Source organism: Haliotis rufescens, unplaced genomic scaffold, assembly GCF_023055435.1.
Source record: "Haliotis rufescens isolate VD_foot unplaced genomic scaffold, xgHalRufe1.0.p SCAF_50, whole genome shotgun sequence".
Classification (NCBI taxonomy): Eukaryota; Metazoa; Mollusca; class Gastropoda; order Lepetellida; family Haliotidae; genus Haliotis; species Haliotis rufescens.
Genome location: NW_025964224.1, coordinates 584,343 through 602,917, shown reverse-complemented (window position 1 = coordinate 602,917; position 18,575 = coordinate 584,343). Strand labels below are relative to the sequence as shown.

Below are 18,575 nucleotides of genomic sequence, written 5' to 3'. Positions count from 1 at the left end.
CTGGATTGTCTGGTCAGACTGGACAAACATTATATTATGTCTTTATTAATTGTCTGGTTGTTTCCAGACCGCTTCCCATGGCAGGAGTTCTGCTCTGTGGCATCAGGCAACAGAAACTAACTGTTTTATGCAGATTGTGTGAATGGCGGGTGCTACTGGTAGGGCAGGGCATGCCTTCGCTTTTCACGAACACCAGGTGTCATCACTGATTTTCACAACTATTTTGCCATTTACGTCAAATGGAGTTTCGGCGGATATGCAGAGCTCCAGATAAGCTTTTGGTGTTGTGGGTATTTTACCCATGCATTTTAAAATCATTGGGTATCAGTAATTCTATCTGCGTATTCAAATTTCTGTTACCCACTAGTTTTTACACATGTGGGTATTTAAGTTAAATATTTAAAACACTATTCATCTAGTCCCTGCAAACTGGTGCCGTGTGGGTTCGAGAGCTTTATAGGACTCAAACATACCACGATACTTCCACAAGAAAGTGTGATGGCAAATGATCATGATCTGACTGTCATCGTGGAGTTTGGCAAGGTTGACGGAATGCCAACTTATAATTTCAAAAATAAGTTGCTCATTTGCTAATCGAATACGCAGGGTTACTTCACAATATTTTGATGATACGCACAAGTTTTATTTGTGTAGCGTATCTGTAATGTTCGTTGCGTATTTGATACGCTTGGATTATATTTTACTGCGTATTTCTGCATTTCTGATGCGTATTTCACGCAGATACGCAGCTTATCTGGAGTTCTGATATGTCCGATTGGTTATTCTCTTGCATTGATATTGCATACGACATACATACATACATACATACATACATACATACATACATACATACATACATACATACATACATAATACATACATACATACATGTTGTTGGTTTCACTATCTGACAGAGCAAAGTTCGAATCTCCTCTAAAAGATAACCATCTCTGTATTTCCTTTGAAATTTAATACCTATTGAGTCCTGAATATCTGAACTGCCAGAACATGACCTCCAACTTTACATCGGGGGTCGATGTTTGTTTGCGGTGTAATTTGTAACCAGGTTTCAACGGAAAGGCCCGCACGAGTAACCCTTATCTTCAGTGATAGTTGGTTCGACTCCTAGACCCGCCTAGATCAGCACCATTCCCGTCCTCGGGACTTTCAACAAAGTGGTAAACGTTCACTTGCTCCTCAGCGGGAGTCCCTCGTTTGTTACACCGATTTGACATGCCCCGTGTAGCTCAAATGCCCTTCACATCTGCGGTAATATTAATTTACTTAACGCGGGTAGACACTCTGGTATTATCGTTAGTATTATTAAGTGTGTTTAATGATACGTGAACTATACCAAGTATTCGTATTTACCGCCTTTCGGGTAAATATATTTCTATTAGTAAAAGGACTTCGTGTATGATGAGACCTCTCTCCACCTCATCTCATTGTCATCCATACAGTGAAGTGTTTTTTGTTGCTCTTCCCTGTAAACATTCTTTTTATACTTAAGTGTGAACGACTGAAGTTTCTGAAGTTTAGAAAAGTGATATTTTTATAGCAGTAACAGAAAAGTGATATTTTCATAGCAGTGGCAGAAAAGTGATATTTTCATAGCAGTGACTGAAAAGTGATATTTTCATAGCAGTGACTGAAAAGTGATAATTTCACTGCAGTGAAAATAACACATTGCCGGAACTACCGGTAACGAAGTGGTTGATACTGCGACCAACGCCCACGGTACAATGACACACGGTACAGTGACACACGGTACAGTGACACACGGTACAATGACACACGGTACAGTGACACACGGTACAGTGACACACGGTACAATGACACACGGTACAGTGACACACGGTACAGTGACACACGGTACAATGACACACGGTACAGTGACACACGGTACAGTGACACACGGTACAATGACACACGGTACAGTGACACACGGTACAGTGACACACGGTACAATGACACACGGTACAATGACACACAGTCACTCATCGTAACACGTTGTTATTTTGACTTTCTTTCAGGTGAACAGTTGACATGCCTTTGTATGTGTTTGTGATGGGTTGGGTTGGATACGCTCACCTTTTCTCAAATACCTGGTGTCATCACTATGTAGTAGTGATTCATAGACACATTCTCATGATGTCTGAATCACGCAGTGAGTCTTAGTAGCATATTCTCGAGGCTTGGAGCTAACTAACTATAAAAGTCCAGTTTCCAACCTTGCCGAACTAGGCTGGAATTATGGCGTTATATTTTGGCTGGACTAACGTGTCCATGCATAGTCCAATCAAAATCGCGTAATAAGATCGACATGTGGTACGTGAACTGCCGAGCAGATTCCGTTCGTTTGCAGGATTTTCGAAACATGTGTACCAACAACTTAGCCTCGACAGATATTTTCCAAATCTTTTCACGTTTTTTCATCAAGGTGCTGACGTGATTTGATATACTTCGCGAGTTAAGACCCGTTTTATTACAATATATACTCAACAACAAAAGTTTCTGTGACACCAATATTTTAGTGTATTTTTCAAACAAGTAAAGTTTGGTTTTCAATATTAAAGTACATGTATGGAATCAAGTCACAAAAACGCAACTGCTACAGAAAGGCATGCATTCCATGCAAAAGTTGACTTTTATGCAAGCCCCATGCATTTCACTACCCAAGAATGGGTATAAAAACATGTGCGTTGACTGGATTCCATATGCATTGTTTAGCATCGTGCTGACAACAACCACTCAGAAAAACATAAGAATTACGCAATTATTCAACATTACGAAATGCCACGCTTGTCCGAAAATGAGCGTCTGCGAGCCATTGGTATGCTTGAAGCAGGATCGAGTCAACGTGATGTTGCAAGACAATTTGACGTCCACAGAAACACCATTTGGTGTTTTTGCAATGTTGGCAACAGACGAATGCAGTCAGAGACCATCCTCGGAGTGGCAGGCCACGCGTAACCAATAATTGACAAGACAACTGGATTCGAACAACACACCTACGAAATCGATTCCAGCTAGCAACAGTGACTGCAAGAAGCATTCCTGGCCTTCGACGAATTTCTTCACAAACCGTACGTCGTCTCCTAAGATGTGTCGAGATTGTCGCCAGAAGAACCGCCAGTGGTCCACAGTGGTGCAGACAGCGTCTACGCTGGACGGCCATGCAGTGGGGACAAGTTCTATTCACTGACGAGTCTCGTTTTGACCTCAGCCACAGCGATTGACGGATTCGATTGTACCGACGTCGAGGAGAACGTTACGTCAATGATTGTGTCATGGAAGAAGATCGGTTCGGGGGCGGCAGCGTTATGGTATGGGGTTGGATTACAGCAAGACAGAGGACCCGTTTGATAGTGGTAGAGGGAAATCTCAATGGACAGCGCTACCGCGACGAGATCATCGGCCCTGTTGTTCTACCGTTTTTGCGTCGTCATGGCCCAGGCATTACCTTTCAACATGACAACGGCCGGCCTCATATTGCTCGACTTGTTCAGAATTCTCTTCAACAAAACAACGTGAATGTCATCCCCTGGCCGGCTCGCTCCCCTGATCTTTCACCAATCGAGCACATGTGGGATGAGATGGAACGGCGCCTTCGACGTCAACCACGTATTCCACACTCCACACTCCAGGAAATTCGAAACATGCTCCAACAGATATTGACAGATATCCCACAGGACTTTGTGCGACGCCTGGTCCATTCCATGAGACGAAGATGTGTTGCTTGCATCGCAACCAGAGATGGACACACACGCTATTGATTTGTAAATTGACATTTTGGCATGTTCATGTTTTTTTTATGAAATCACGCATTTTCTGAAGTCAGTATGGCAAATTAAACCATTTGAACAGTCTTTTATCTGTTGCAAACCGAAATTGTTTCAGATATGGTAAAAAACATAACTTTACATTAAATCTTATTCAATGTCACAGGAAATTTTGTTGTTCAGTATTGATCTTGACATAGAAGGGACATAACACTGGTGGTGCTACGATCGAGTCCAAAATTCCAGCCTTGTTCGGCAAGAGTGGAAACTGGAAACAGTCAGGTAACTCCCTTGCCTCGGGAAGATGTCCGAGTGGAGGCTTCTTATGATTATTGGAAAGGTTTTTTATGACCATTTACTCTTCATTACTCATTACTCGCGCGTCAGATGGTCAAGTGGTTAAGGCGTTCGCTTGTCACGAAGGCCACGGTTCGATTTCTTAGATGGGAAAAACATGGGTGTTCATTCTGGTGTCTTCACTCGCTCTCTTTTACATCAACCTAAGTTCATGTCTGCCGCAAACTTTCTCTCAGAAAAAAACACATTCGTTTATTTTCCGGAAAAGGTAATCAAGATCATTTTGACAATTGAACTTTTGTTCTCTAACATAGTAAACAATATGTGTTTGATGTCCATCGTTGCCCGTGGTACATGAGCAGGCGTGGCGCAATGACTAATTTTAGACAGACGGAAGTGGCAGTGTAAACACGTGTTTGGGTGTCTGCGACACTGAACCCAGCTCAGTGCAAGTTTAGATTATTTTAGTGAATCATTTTAGAAAGAGAAAAACGCCACATGAGTTTTTCTTATATGAGGTGATTAAATTGAGTCATAAAACAGTTTATGGGCCGTGTTATCATCACACACATATATGCTTTATATTGAATACCGTTGACTGTGGGTTTTGTTAACCCAGCACTGTTAAGACAACCCTGTTTTAGCACCGATGCGAGGTTATGGCTCCCGACATTCGTTATTTATCCACATGTTAATGATTTCAGCCCGAAAAGCATTTCCGATTAACACCAGCAACCGCGGTCCCGGCCATGGACGACCACAGTCTCTCCACAACACAATAGAACGCGGTTAACCCTTGGCAGCACGGGCGGTGACGGAAATTAGTCATAGGGAAGTCACGACTCATTGAGGGTTAGGCTAAGTTCATTGAGCATTTGTTGGATGCCGGGCCAACCGTAAAGGTCAGTGTATGCTGTCCATATGACGTTGGCAGTCTATAGGTATGGTGAACACATGTCATCAGTCATCATAGCCGTATGAGTTTGGTGATGGGATAGTGCCTTTAGACGTGCGAGACACCAGTAGTGGCGCTAACGATATTTTACGCAGGCATACGTAGATTACCTCATTAAGGTAAGTGTTGTCATACATATCTGTTACCACAGCAACAAGAAACTAGTGGTGTACGTTGCAAGTCACGAATTGATTATTTGTATGGTTAGGCAAGGCTGATAAAGTTTCGATTTGTGACCGGCATATATGTTTCGTTGACTCTAAGTTGAGGGTTATTTATTTTAAATATTGTAATTACAATGAATTACATTAAAACACTTCCCGTTCATACCATCTTCGTCAATGGGTAATGACTGGCTTCTCGAAAGCCACTTGTGAATTTCAAGAGTGGGAAGGTGTCGTGCATCGCTTGATAACTGTCATAGCAGGGAATGTGATCGAGGTGTTTGATGTTTAACGTGATTGACATCATGGGCATTGATCTACGCAATTGGGATACGATGACATGCATCAACCAAGTCAGTTGGTGGGTTTGTTCGTTGTTTAACGCCGCACTCAGCAATTTTACAGCTATATGACGGCGGTCTGTAAATAATCCAGCCTGGACCAGACAATCCAGTGATTAATATCATGAGCATCGATCCACGCAATTGGGATCGATGACATGCATCAACCAAGTCAGCGAGCCTGACCACCCGATCCCGTTAGTCGCCTTTTGCGACAAGCGTTGTCACCTTTTACGGCAAGCATGGGTTGCTGAAGACCTATTCTAACCCGGAATCTTCACGGGTCCAACCAAGTCAGCGAGCCTGACCATCCGATAACGTTAGTGGCCGCTTACGACAAGCATGGGTTGCAGAATATTTTGAAATCGATTTATTCATGTAGATCTTATAAACACAATTATGTTGGCTAATTATTCCAGTTGTGAGTGATAATTGTTGGCGATAACAAGGATACTTAACTGAAATACGATCTTGTTAATTGCCAATACAGTTAGAGGTTGTGCGGAAGTATTACAACAAATACCCAGAGAAAGAAAGGGAATGTCAGAAGTTATTGGCTATGATTGTGCTCATCAACATGCATGTATTCAATATTAAGCCCCCTTGGGTACATGTGTGTGTTAGGACGAGACTGTCGTTAGTGCCAAGGCGATAATTACATAAGTGCTGTGGAATGTGGTGTTATTATTGCAGAGGCATTAGCGGGCGTGACTTCAGGATAGACTAATCAAGTAGGAGTTTGAGAACCACTTTGGTCGAACGAGTTAGGAAACAACCTATCGTCCGAATTAAGGAGAAAGCAAATACATGTTATGTCTTGTTTGTTGTTTAACGCCGCACTTAACAATATTCCAATTATATGACGGCGGCCTGTAAATAATCGAGTCTGGACCAGACAATCCAGTGATTGACACCATGAGCATCGATCCACGCAGTTGGGATCAAGCATCAACAAAGTCAGCGAGCCTGACCACCCGATCCCGTTAGTCGCCTCTTACGACAAGCAGTCGTTTTTTACAGCAAGCATGGGTTGCTGAAACCTATTCTACCCCGGATCTTGACGGGTCACATATTACATCCTCTCTGCTGGGGTGCTTACACTGACTTGCATATAAGTCATTTAACTCTAAGGATAAGTAGATTAGGAATAAGAGTTCATTTCATCACCAGGTCATAAAACTCACGTTAACTAAATGTGCCACTGTAGGATATATGGATGCATAGGCGGCTCCAGGGGGGCGGGGCTCGGACCCCCCTTTTGAAAACCAAATGTAGTGTGCTGAAAGCAGTAAAATTAGCTAAGAGAGGATTTTGATATTGTGGACCATCCCTTTTGTTTGATTGTTGTTTTACGCCGCACGTAGCAATATTCCAGCTATATGACGGCGGTCTGTAAATATTAGAGCCTGGACCAGACAATCCAGTAATTGATATCATGAGCATCGATCCATACAGTTTGTATACGATGACTTGCATCAACCAAGTCACCGAGCCGGACCGATCCCGTTAGTCGCCTCTTACAAGCATTGTCGCTTCTTATGGCAAGCATGGGTTGCTGAAGACCTATTCTAACTCGTATCTTCACGGGTCCACCTCTTTTTAAATTATGCTGGACCCGCCCTACGTATGACAGTGGCAACAAACTCTCTTTTGAGTCATGGTTGGATGCGTCCGACAGCGACATTGATTTGTATGGTACCGACGCCATTACTCCCGTTCCTGGGCAAAATAAGTGAGTGAGTGAGTGAGTATGGTTTTACGCCGCTTTTAGCAATATTCCAGCAATATCACGGCGGGGGACACCAGAAATGGGCTTCACACATTGTACCCATGTCGGGAATCGAACCCGGGTCTTCGGCGTGACGAGCGAACGCTTTAACCACTAGGCTACCCGACCGCCCGGGCAAAATAAGACACCGGCGCATTATTTAGTAAGACGAAGGTGGGGATCAGTTGGCTCCTTGTGTGTCACCATACTCTGACGACGCTGCGAACAGATGTCGTGCTTCTAACCACTGGTGTGCATGATCCAGACTTGATAACGTACAGGGCGTCCGTGATATAAGTCACTGTGAATACTTGTTTGCATTCGACGCGATAGTTGGATGTTAAATCGATAACGCAACAAAAAATGCCTGCGTTTCGAGTGATTTCTCCGATGTAAACCGTGTTCTGGTTAGTACATGTTTTCTCTATTAAGTTTGCAAAATGACCTGCAGTCCAGGTTTACTCGTCACGATGCACGTTCATAAAGGCCAGTGTATTCCCGGCTCAGAATTAACTGCAAGAACAATGCAATGAAGCGACCAGGCAGTTTTAATCATGAGCCGACAGGTAGCAGCTCTCAAAAGGCGGGACCTTCCGCACGTGGTGCACGAGCTTTACGTGATGATACTTTCTATAAATAGCGCGGCAGAAATACGCGCACACGTTTCTCATGTCATGAGAAGGTACATGATATTTGCAAGGAACTTACTATGTTACACCTGTGTTGAAGTATTGATATTCGGAACACGAATTCACGCTGTGATTAGAAAACACAAATTTGTGTCAATAACCGACGCAGATGTGCCGGGATGACACTACAGATGACTGCTGTCAGTGAACTTCATGAAGGCTGTCGCGTGTGTGATATTGACTTGAAAAATCAATTTAACACACTGGCCAAATCGATATGTGTTGGGGTTTATTCAGCATAGTGAGTATGGCCCTTTTTAGCAATACTCAACCAATATCACGGTGGGGGACACCAGAAATGGGCTTCACACATTGTACCCATGTCGGGGAATCGAACCCGGGTCTTCGGCGTGACGAGCAAACGCTTAAACCACTAGGCTACCCGACCGCCCCTATAATATATGAGATATTGGACTGATTGCAGATGAACTATACAGTCAAGGCCCCATTACACAAAACCTTTGCCAATGTTAATCTTAACCAATTAATTTAGAATTAAAGGTGTCTTTGTCTGAAGTTACGCCCGTTTCACTTAGCAACCGTCACTCGATCTTCGGTGTGTCAACATTCGTGCTAAGATTTCAATCATAAGACTGTATGATATCGCGTGCTGAAACCATTATTCGCTATGCTGTTAAAACATGACTGTTTAGGATTTCTTTACCTTTTTCTAGCACAAATTGTGAGTGCTGATTACATAGACCGATTTTCATAATCGTCAATTGTAATTTGTAAGCACAAACGGTAACGAGACAATCTCGAACTTCCACCACACTGTAACATACCGATGTAAATAGCATGCCTACGTGTTGTTTAAAATCAGTGACTACGATCTGTATTTAATTAATCCTAGGTACACTCATGTTGCACAAAAACTTCTGGATAAACATGTATCAGTTCCCTCTCAATTACCCAAACATGAATCCAGTTGCAGAAAGAAAACTAAGGACAGGGCAGTTTATCTGAATGATCGCCATACATTTGCTGATAGTGTCAACTTTCTTTGTACATTGTACTTCTACTATCAGGGGGTGACATATCTCAAAGACGGGTAGAAATACCGGTTGTGTTGTAGGGGGTGACATATCTCAAAGACGGGTAGAAATACTGGTTGTTACAACACGTATACTGACTCCGAGCCGACCTCTCTTTGTTGTAGTCTCTTAACGCCGAGCGCCAGGCAGGATAACAAGTACCATCTTTCAAAGTAATTTGGTATGACGCGGCTGGGGATCGAACCCCGGACATTCCGCTCCCCGGGCGGAGACTAGACCACGGAGGCGGGCTGCTCATAATTGAATATCTCAAAGGATGTCGTGAGATGGATTTAACGCCGCTCCCAACTGTAGCTTACTTGTCATTGAGAGTCATCTCAACATGGAAGTCCTTGACGACCCTAGGTGTAGACTGTTACCATTATCAGACACTTTGGTAAGCCAGACACTGCTTAACATATTCCCATAGTTTGGATCTATTAATCTTATTTGTTTATACATTATTCATACTGGCCTTTATGCAAGATGTAAGCATTTGGGTGAGAAGAGCTCGAAAACACAAAACCATTCCATAGAGTGCTAAGTTTGTGGCAGACACGGAAACCCATGCACACAAACGCAGACACATTTACACAGACACATGCACATTCAGGTGCTTTATGTAACATGACCCTGCATTATTTTGTCCCCCGCTCCCCCCCCCCCCCCCCCCCATCTCCGCCATACACCCCCCCACCCCCCACCCCCCCACCCCCCCAAGGCTGTACTTTATTTAAATTCGAATATTTAGTGGAAGAAATTTCACCCAAATAGACGAAGTGCGTACAATTCAATGCAGGATCATTTTATAAATAAAATCACGTGTCACTTAAGTACATTTAATTTTTCTGCTCTTGAAGTCTTATTTGAAATATAACATGACAGATATTAAATCACGCTACAGTGTGGTTGCCAAAATGCGAGTCCTACTACTTTAGGCTTTTCTCCGTTTTAAGCTGACAGGATCTTATTTAAATGAAATAATGTAAAATGCGACAAACCACCCAACTCACTTATTCGCTTTAATCGTAAATGAAAAGTTGAACGTCGAGTTGTCGACAAACGGAAACCTGCATCAATCAGTCTAAAAATACACCGACATCGACCTCACCTGAGGCGAGACTTCCTCTGTTGTTCCAGCCCTGTCACAGTGGTCTGTATTCAAATGCAACTCTCGACCACTGTCACGTGGATGTGTCACGGCGTCTCGTCGCCATGTTGACTCGTCTCTATGTATTATTGATCCGACTATGAACGCTGTCGCCTGACAACCAACCGCAATATAACCACACACCCTGGGTGCTCAGCGATCCATTATACCCAGAAATTACGATCAATTCTACTCAGAAATTACGATCAATTCTACTCAGAAATTACGACATGTTTTTCAAACAGAAACCAGGCATACTGATTATTTTCTTCAGTTGTGTGTATTTTCGACATGATATATGCTCTTGGTTCTTGGTGTGTGGAGAAATACTGTTTAAAGCGGCGTTAAGAACAACTCACTCATTCTCTGTTTGTTGTTGGTTTTCGCAATGTAAGCTCATATATGCCTATCTCTAACATCTGTCTATATTTATAACGTACTGCCTCCGAAAACGGCGCGAGACAAGTTCTCTCCTTTCTTCCAACGAATGTCCTTATTTGCTTAACAAGCACGTGCAGCACAGTATCCAATGAGGTGAGGTGAAATGGGGTTTAGCGTCGCGTCCAAGATTATTACACTGAAAAAGCGACGTGCATGCACGTGTATGTGTGTGTGTGTGTGTGTGTGTGTGTGCCTGTGCCTATGGGTGTATGTGTGTGTGTGTATGTGTTGTTAAATTTATATAGTGACGTGTGTGTGTGTGTGTGTGTGTGTGTGTGTGTGTGTGTGTGTGTGTTTGTGTTTGTAGTTTGATGTACGTTGTGTGTAGCACTATCTACCCTCGCGTGTATAAGTCAAACTATTGATTGTTTGTTGGTGAGGTGAAATGGGTTTAATGTCGCGTCCAAGATTATTGCACTTATGGCTGCTTGTACTAGTCCGGACTGATGCCGATTTATGAGGCTAGCTCACTGAGATACCATGCCGCAGTTTAACATGATACCCCACTCAGACACACTTTACTGACTCCGAGCCGACCAGTCCTTGTTTTAGTGATCATTTACGATCCGTCGAGGGACAATCAATCTTTGTGTGATTCAAGCGTTGACAAGGGGAGATAAGCACCTTACTTTATATACATGTGTGTGGCATGGTGATCCTTTCCCTGCTGAGCGACATCATGTCCTGGAAGTAGGTCATAGATTACATGTACATGGGTAAATGAAGTCATTAACGGGTGACATGCATACGAAGTTATAACATTTATTTAGTGACGTAATATCATATATGAGGAACACACTGTGTCATGCCCAGCGGCCTCAAACTTAGAACCAGATTCCTTAGAACCAGACCTGAAAACCAGGAAAACGACTGGAATTATAATGCACAAACTTGATAATCATTATTGGTAGGAATTATTAGAAAGAATCATACAGAGATCACAAAGCCGAGATTTCTTCTAAGCCTCGATGGCTATGCACCTACAGTCACAGAACTTAAACACGTAAAAGTCAAATAATATTCCAGACAATAAGTAATAATAAATTACAGAGAATGCTAACACATCATCATCACGATTATAATGTCTTTACTTATTCTCTAAAGCTTATAAAATGCCATCTAATTGGCATACTTATGTTTTCAAGTCTCAATCTACATCAATGATATGTGTGTAATGAGATTTACAGTATTTGTACAACTATACAAGGAGTAATCAATTGCAGTCTGGTATGATAACATTATGCAACACGATAAATGAAATACTGCTCTCTCTACAGATGGATCTATTAGCTCGATATTGATAAAAGCGGCGTAAAACCATACTCATTCACTCAGTCATGTTATGATTATGATTCCCAGTTTATGACAGATATATCATCATCATCATCATCATCATCATCATCATCATCATTTCGGGCTTTCCCCCAACTTCAAGTTGCCACTCCGTGATGTGAAATGATTGAAACAGTGTTAAACACTCGCTTATTATTATCACTTTATTATTGTTAGATGATAATGTGTTTGTTTCAAAAACTAATATTATATCGCCAATTTTTTTTGGCTTTATGGTTGTAGCATATGACCTGTTTACAAAGCCACGAGTACACACTGCTGGTTATGGTTGCAAGAGGCGACTAACGGGATTGGGTGGTCAGGCTCGCTGACCTGGTCCAGACTCGATTATTTACAGACCACCGTCATATAGCTGGATATATTGCTGAGTGCGGCGTTAAACAACAAACAAACAACAAGCTGTTGGTAAAATTGTTTGTTGGAAAAAAGGCTGTTTGTTTGTTGTTTAACGCCGGACTCAGCAATATTCCAGCTATCATAAATACTTACGATTTTAAATGATCTACTGTTGCATAATACAAGTACATGAGTGTGTACAATTACATAATATCTAGACACTGTACATAACGTCGTTCTCCAATTTACGCTGTTTGGTATCCACTTGGCGTTCAGGCACTAACGACCTATAGAGGTCTATACATACGCCGCGCTATACATACCAACAAAAAGATACCTCTTATTTAATCATGTGCTCTGCACAGTCGGTCACGCTGTCCGGTGACGAGATGACCTTTTGAGTACCTGGTCGCTCTGCCGTTACTTGGCCGTTCTCCGACCCAACTGACCGCCTGCTGACGGCCTAGCGGGGAATAGTGTGTGGCTAATCGCGCTATTGTCATGGGTCGGCCTTCAGTCTCATTGCAATCAACTTAAGATCGATCTTTTTCCTGGCACAGACAGGTGTTTTTAACTTGGTCAGCTGAGTGTGACGGACATGTCCGTGTTATTGTTGAAGACGGTTAAGTAAGAGTGACCGCTGGGCAGCATTACGTTAGTCAACGTCCAGCCAAGGAGCAGGGAGTGCAGGTATTTTTTGTGATTTTTGACTTCTGGACGGTTTTGTTAGCTGGAAAAGGATTTGAACAGTGCTGTCATGTTATAATTGTAGAGTACGTGTGTTGGTCGTTTATGAAGTTCGCGTGCAACGGGCGATCGTTTTGATGTAGATGAATATGTAAGGCACATAAAAACACTGTTAATTCTTTGTCAAGACAATTTTCGATTCAAACATATAAACTATATTGATACAACTATTCCTGAACATTCAACATTTAATGTTTGGTCGATGTGACTTCGATAAGTGATTTCAACCCCTTCGTCTTTGTCGGCGGTAGTTCTACGGTACTTAATGTGATCCCATTGATTGTCAATCACACTCCATGCCCACCAGGAAGCTATTATTTACATGCCGCGGTACTATAGCATATAGACTATGTAATATTGATGACATGCAATCAAGTAAACGAATCCATCTCTATCAATCATTGAATCGATGTTACACAGAGTTGTCTTACCAAGGGGAAAACATTGCTGGAGTGTCCTAACCACGGGGAACACATTGCTAGAGTGTCCTAACCACGGGGAAAACATTGCTAGAGTGTCCTAACCACGGGGAAAACATTGCTAGAGTGTCCTAACCACGGGGAAAACATTGCTAGAGTGTCCTAACCACGGGGAACACATTGCTAGAGTGTCCTAACCACGGGGAAAACATTGCTAGAGTGTCCTAACCACGGGGAAAACATTGCTAGAGTGTCCTAACCACGGGGAAAACATTGCTAGAGTGTCCTAACCACGGGGAAAACATTGCTAGAGTGTCCTAACCACGGGGAACACATTGCTAGAGTGTCCTAACCACGGGGAAGACATTGCTAGAGTGTCCTAACCACGGGGAACACATTGCTAGAGTGTCCTAACCACGGGGAACACATTGTTAGAGTGTCCTAACCACGGGGAAAACATTGCTAGAGCGTCCTAACCACTGGGAAAACATTGCTAGAGTGTCCTAACCACGGGAAAACATTGCTAGAGTGTCCTAACCACGGGGAAACATTGCTAGAGTGTCCTAACCACGGGGAACACATTGTTAGAGTGTCATAACCACTGGGAAAACATTGCTAGAGTGTCCTAACCACTGGGAAAACATAGCTAGAGTGTCCTAACCACGGGGAAAACATTGCTAGAGTGTCCTAACCACGGGGAACACATTGCTAGAGTGTCCTAACCACTGGGAACACATTGCTAGAGTGTCCTAACCACGGGGAACACATTGTTAGAGTGTCATAACCACTGTGAAAACATTGCTAGAGTGTCCTAACCACGGGGAACACATTGCTAGAGTGTCCTAACCACGGGGAAGACATTGCTAGAGTGTCCTAACAACGGGGAAAACATTGCTAGAGTGTCCTAACCACGGGGAACACATTGCTAGAGTGTCCTAACCACGGGGAAAACATTGCTAGAGTGTCCTAACCACGGGGAAAACATTGCTAGAGTGTCCTAACCACGGGGAACACATTGCTAGAGTGTCCTAACCACGGGGAAGACATTGCTAGAGTGTCCTAACCACTGGGAAAACATAGCTGGAGCGTCCTAACCACGGGGAAGACATTGCTAGAGTGTCCTAACCACTGGGAAAACATTGCTAGAGCGTCCTAACCATGGGGAAAACATTGCTAGAGTGTCCTAACCACGGGGAACACATTGCTAGAGTGTCCTAACCACGGGGAAGACATTGCTAGAGTGTCCTAACCACGGGGAACACATTGCTAGAGTGTCCTAACCACGGGGAAAACATTGCTAGAGTGTCCTAACCACGGGGAAAACATTGCTAGAGTGTCCTAACCACGGGGAACACATTGCTAGAGTGTCCTAACCACGGGGAACACATTGCTGGAGTGTCCTAACCACTGGGAAAACATTGCTAGAGTGTCCTAACCACGGGGAAAACATTGCTAGAGTGTCCTAACCACGGGGAACACATTGCTAGAGTGTCCTAACCACGGGGAACACATTGCTAGAGTGTCCTAACCAATGGGAAAACATTGCTAGAGTGTCCTTACCACGGGGAAAACATTGCTAGAGTGTCCTAACCACGGGGAAAACATTGCTGGAGTGTCCTAACCACTGGGAAAACATAGCTGGAGCGTCCTAACCACGGGGAAGACATTGCTAGAGTGTCCTAACCACTGGGAAAACATTGCTAGAGTGTCCTTACCACGGGGAACACATTGCTAGAGTGTCCTAACCACGGGGAAGACATTGCTAGAGTGTCCTAACCACTGGGAAAACATTGCTAGAGCGTCCTAACCACGGGGAACACATTGCTAGAGCGTCCTAACCACGGGGAACAAATTGCTAGAGTGTCCTAACCACTGGGAAAACATTGCTGGAGTGTCCTAACCACGGGAAAACATTGCTAGAGTGTCCTAACCACTGGGAACACATTGCTAGAGCGTCATAACCACTGGGAAAACATTGCTAGAGTGTCCTAACCACTGGGAACACATTGCTAGAGTGTCCTAACCACGGGGAACACATTGCTAGAGCGTCATAACCACGGGGAAAACATTGCTAGAGTGTCCTAACCACTGGGAACACATTGCTAGAGTGTCCTAACGACGGGGAACACATTGCTAGAGTGTCCTTACCACGGGGAACACATTGCTAGAGTGTCCTTACCACTGGGAAGACATTGCTAGAGTGTCCTAACCACTGGGAAAACATTGCTAGAGCGTCCTAACCACGGGGAAAACATTGCTAGAGTGTCCTAACCACGGGGAAAACATTGCTAGAGTGTCCTAACCACGGGGAAAACATACCTGGAGCGTCCTTACCACGGGGAACACATTGCTAGAGTGTCCTAACCACTGGGAAAACATAGCTGGAGTGTCCTAACCACTGGGAAAACATTGCTAGAGTGTCCTAACCACTGGGAAAACATTGCTAGAGTGTCCTAACCACGGGGAACACATTGCTAGAGTGTCCTAACCACGGGGAAAACATTGCTAGAGTGTCCTAACCACGAGGAACACATTGCTAGAGTGTCCTAACCACGGGGAAAACATTGCTAGAGTGTCCTAACCACGGGGAACACATTGCTAGAGTGTCCTAACCACGGGGAAAACATTGCTAGAGTGTCCTTACCACGGGGAAAACATTGCTAGAGTGTCCTAACCACGGGGAAAACATAGCTAGAGTGTCCTTACCACGGGGAACACATTGCTCGAGCATCCTAACCACTGGGAAAACATTGCTAGAGCGTCCTAACCACGGGGAAAACATTGCTAGAGTGTCCTAACCACTGGGAAAACATTGCTATAGCGTCCTAACCACTGGGAAAACATTGCTAGAGTGTCCTAACAACTGGGAAAACATTGCTATAGCGTCCTAACCACTGGGAAAACATTGCTAGAGTGTCCTAACCACGGGGAAAACATTGCTAGAGTGTCCTAACAACTGGGAAAACATTGCTATAGCGTCCTAACCACTGGGAAAACATTGCTAGAGTGTCCTAACCACTGGGAAAACATTGCTATAGCGTCCTAACCACTGGGAAAACATTGCTAGAGTGTCCTAACCACTGGGAAAACATTGCTATAGCGTCCTAACCACTGGGAAAACATTGCTAGAGTGTCCTAACAACTGGGAAAACATTGCTATAGCGTCCTAACCACTGGGAAAACATTGCTAGAGTGTCCTAACCACGGGGAAAACATTGCTAGAGTGTCCTAACCACTGGGAAAACATTGCTATAGCGTCCTAACCACTGGGAAAACATTGCTAGAGTGTCCTAACAACTGGGAAAACATTGCTATAGCGTCCTAACCACTGGGAAAACATTGCTAGAGTGTCCTAACCACGGGGAAAACATTGCTAGAGTGTCCTAACCACTGGGAAAACATTGCTAGAGCGTCCTAACCACGGGGAAAACATTGCTAGAGCGTCCTAACCACTGTGAAAACCTGGCTAGATTTTACGTTGCTTCTTTAACGCTGCTACAACGTGCGCTAATTGAAACGATTTTGGTTACCTGCCAACTCTCATCAAGATGTGCCTGAACTTCTTCCTTTGATTAAAGATGTTTGTTTGTTTGTTTATTTGTTGTTTAACGCCGCACTCAGCAATATTTCAGCTGTATGACGACGGTCTGTAAATAATAGAGTCTGGACCAGACAATCCAGTGATTGACATCATGAGCTTCGATGCACTCAAATTGGATATGATGACATGCACCAACCAAGTCAGCAAGCCTGACCACCCGATCCCGTTAGTCGCCTCTTACGACAATCATAGTCACCTTTTACGGCAAGCATGGGTTGCTGAAGACCTATTCTACCCCGGATCTTCACGGGTCCTTTGATTAATGAATCATTTTGGATATTGTGGTGACGGATAACGTTTATAGTTTTTACAAAAACCAACATAACAACATTTGTTGTTTTCGATTACTGAATTAGTTTGATAGTTCCCATTTCATATGTTAATGAAACTTGATATGCGGGAAAGCGACACTTGCTCAAGCCTAGCCGTTTCCAGCAACACGACACAGACTCTGGCCTGGGCACAGTGGCGCCCTAAACCATTGAATGAAACTCTCCCTTAGTTCGACGTGAGGAATATGTATGTGAGACTTATTGTGATGTGATTTGTTTACAGGTGAACTGCACTGTCGGCCACAGCTCACTCCTCTATGCAGCAATACAAAGTCGTCAGTATGATTTAGCCAAACTTTTCATCAAGAGAGGTGCCGATATCACAGCTGGATATTATACAGGTACACCGGACTAGATCTAGTGACTGATAGGTGAACGTTGTGAGCCATTCCTTCTGCACATGAGTGAGTGAGTTTGGTTTTACGCCGCTTTTAGCAATATTACAGCAATATCACGGCGGGGGACATCACTCATTGTACCCATGTCGGGAATCGAACCCGGGTTTTCGGCGTGACGAGCGAACGCTTTAACCACTAGGCTACCCGACAGCCCCCTCTGCACATGAGAAAGCACATATATAACTACACTATACATTTGTTTGATGTGTGAACGCCGCATCCCATGATAACTAATTTTACGGGTAGGTGGTGAGGTGAGGTGAGGTGAAAGGGGGTTTAACGTAGCGTCCAAGATTATTGCACTTATATAGCGACGTGCATGCATGTGTGTGTGTGTGGCTGCTTGTACTAGTCCGGGCTGATGCCGATTTATAGTGCTTGCACACTGAGATACCATGCCTAAGTTTAACATGAATTCCCCACTCAGACACAGTATACTGACTCCGAGCCGACCAGTCCTTGTTTTAGCCCCTTAATGCCGAGCGCCAGACAGGGTAACAACAAGTACCATCCTTTAACGTGTTTTGGTATGACGCGGCCAGGGATCGAACCCCGGCCTTCCGCTCTCCGGGCGGACGCTCTACTACCAGATCACGGAGGCGGTCGTGAGTGAATGCTGAGGATGTTCCGGAAGGGGCGGTGTGGTAGTCTAGTGGTTAAAGTGTTCGCTCATTACGCCGAAGACCCGGGTTCGATTCCCGACATGATTACACTATAAGTTGTCAACCGAAGTCGGGGTTTACATAGGCCCATACCCAGGGTACATCA

The 18,575-nt window shown here is 43.9% G+C and overlaps 1 protein-coding gene across 3 annotated transcripts in view; it reads left to right on the top strand.

The window, feature by feature from the left end:
- Positions 1 to 18,575, top strand: part of LOC124151382 (serine/threonine-protein phosphatase 6 regulatory ankyrin repeat subunit C-like) — a 36,509-nt gene that overhangs the window by 10,786 nt on the left and 7,148 nt on the right. For 2 of the 3 annotated variants that reach the window (XM_048384751.1, XM_048384750.1), the window contains exon 3: positions 17,633 to 17,750. In XM_048384751.1, coding sequence (XP_048240708.1) covers positions 17,633 to 17,750 — 118 coding nt within the window. Of the gene's footprint in view, positions 1 to 5,004; positions 5,154 to 17,632; positions 17,751 to 18,575 lie in introns of those variants that run through there. The other variant, XM_048384752.1, reaches the window with a different exon arrangement.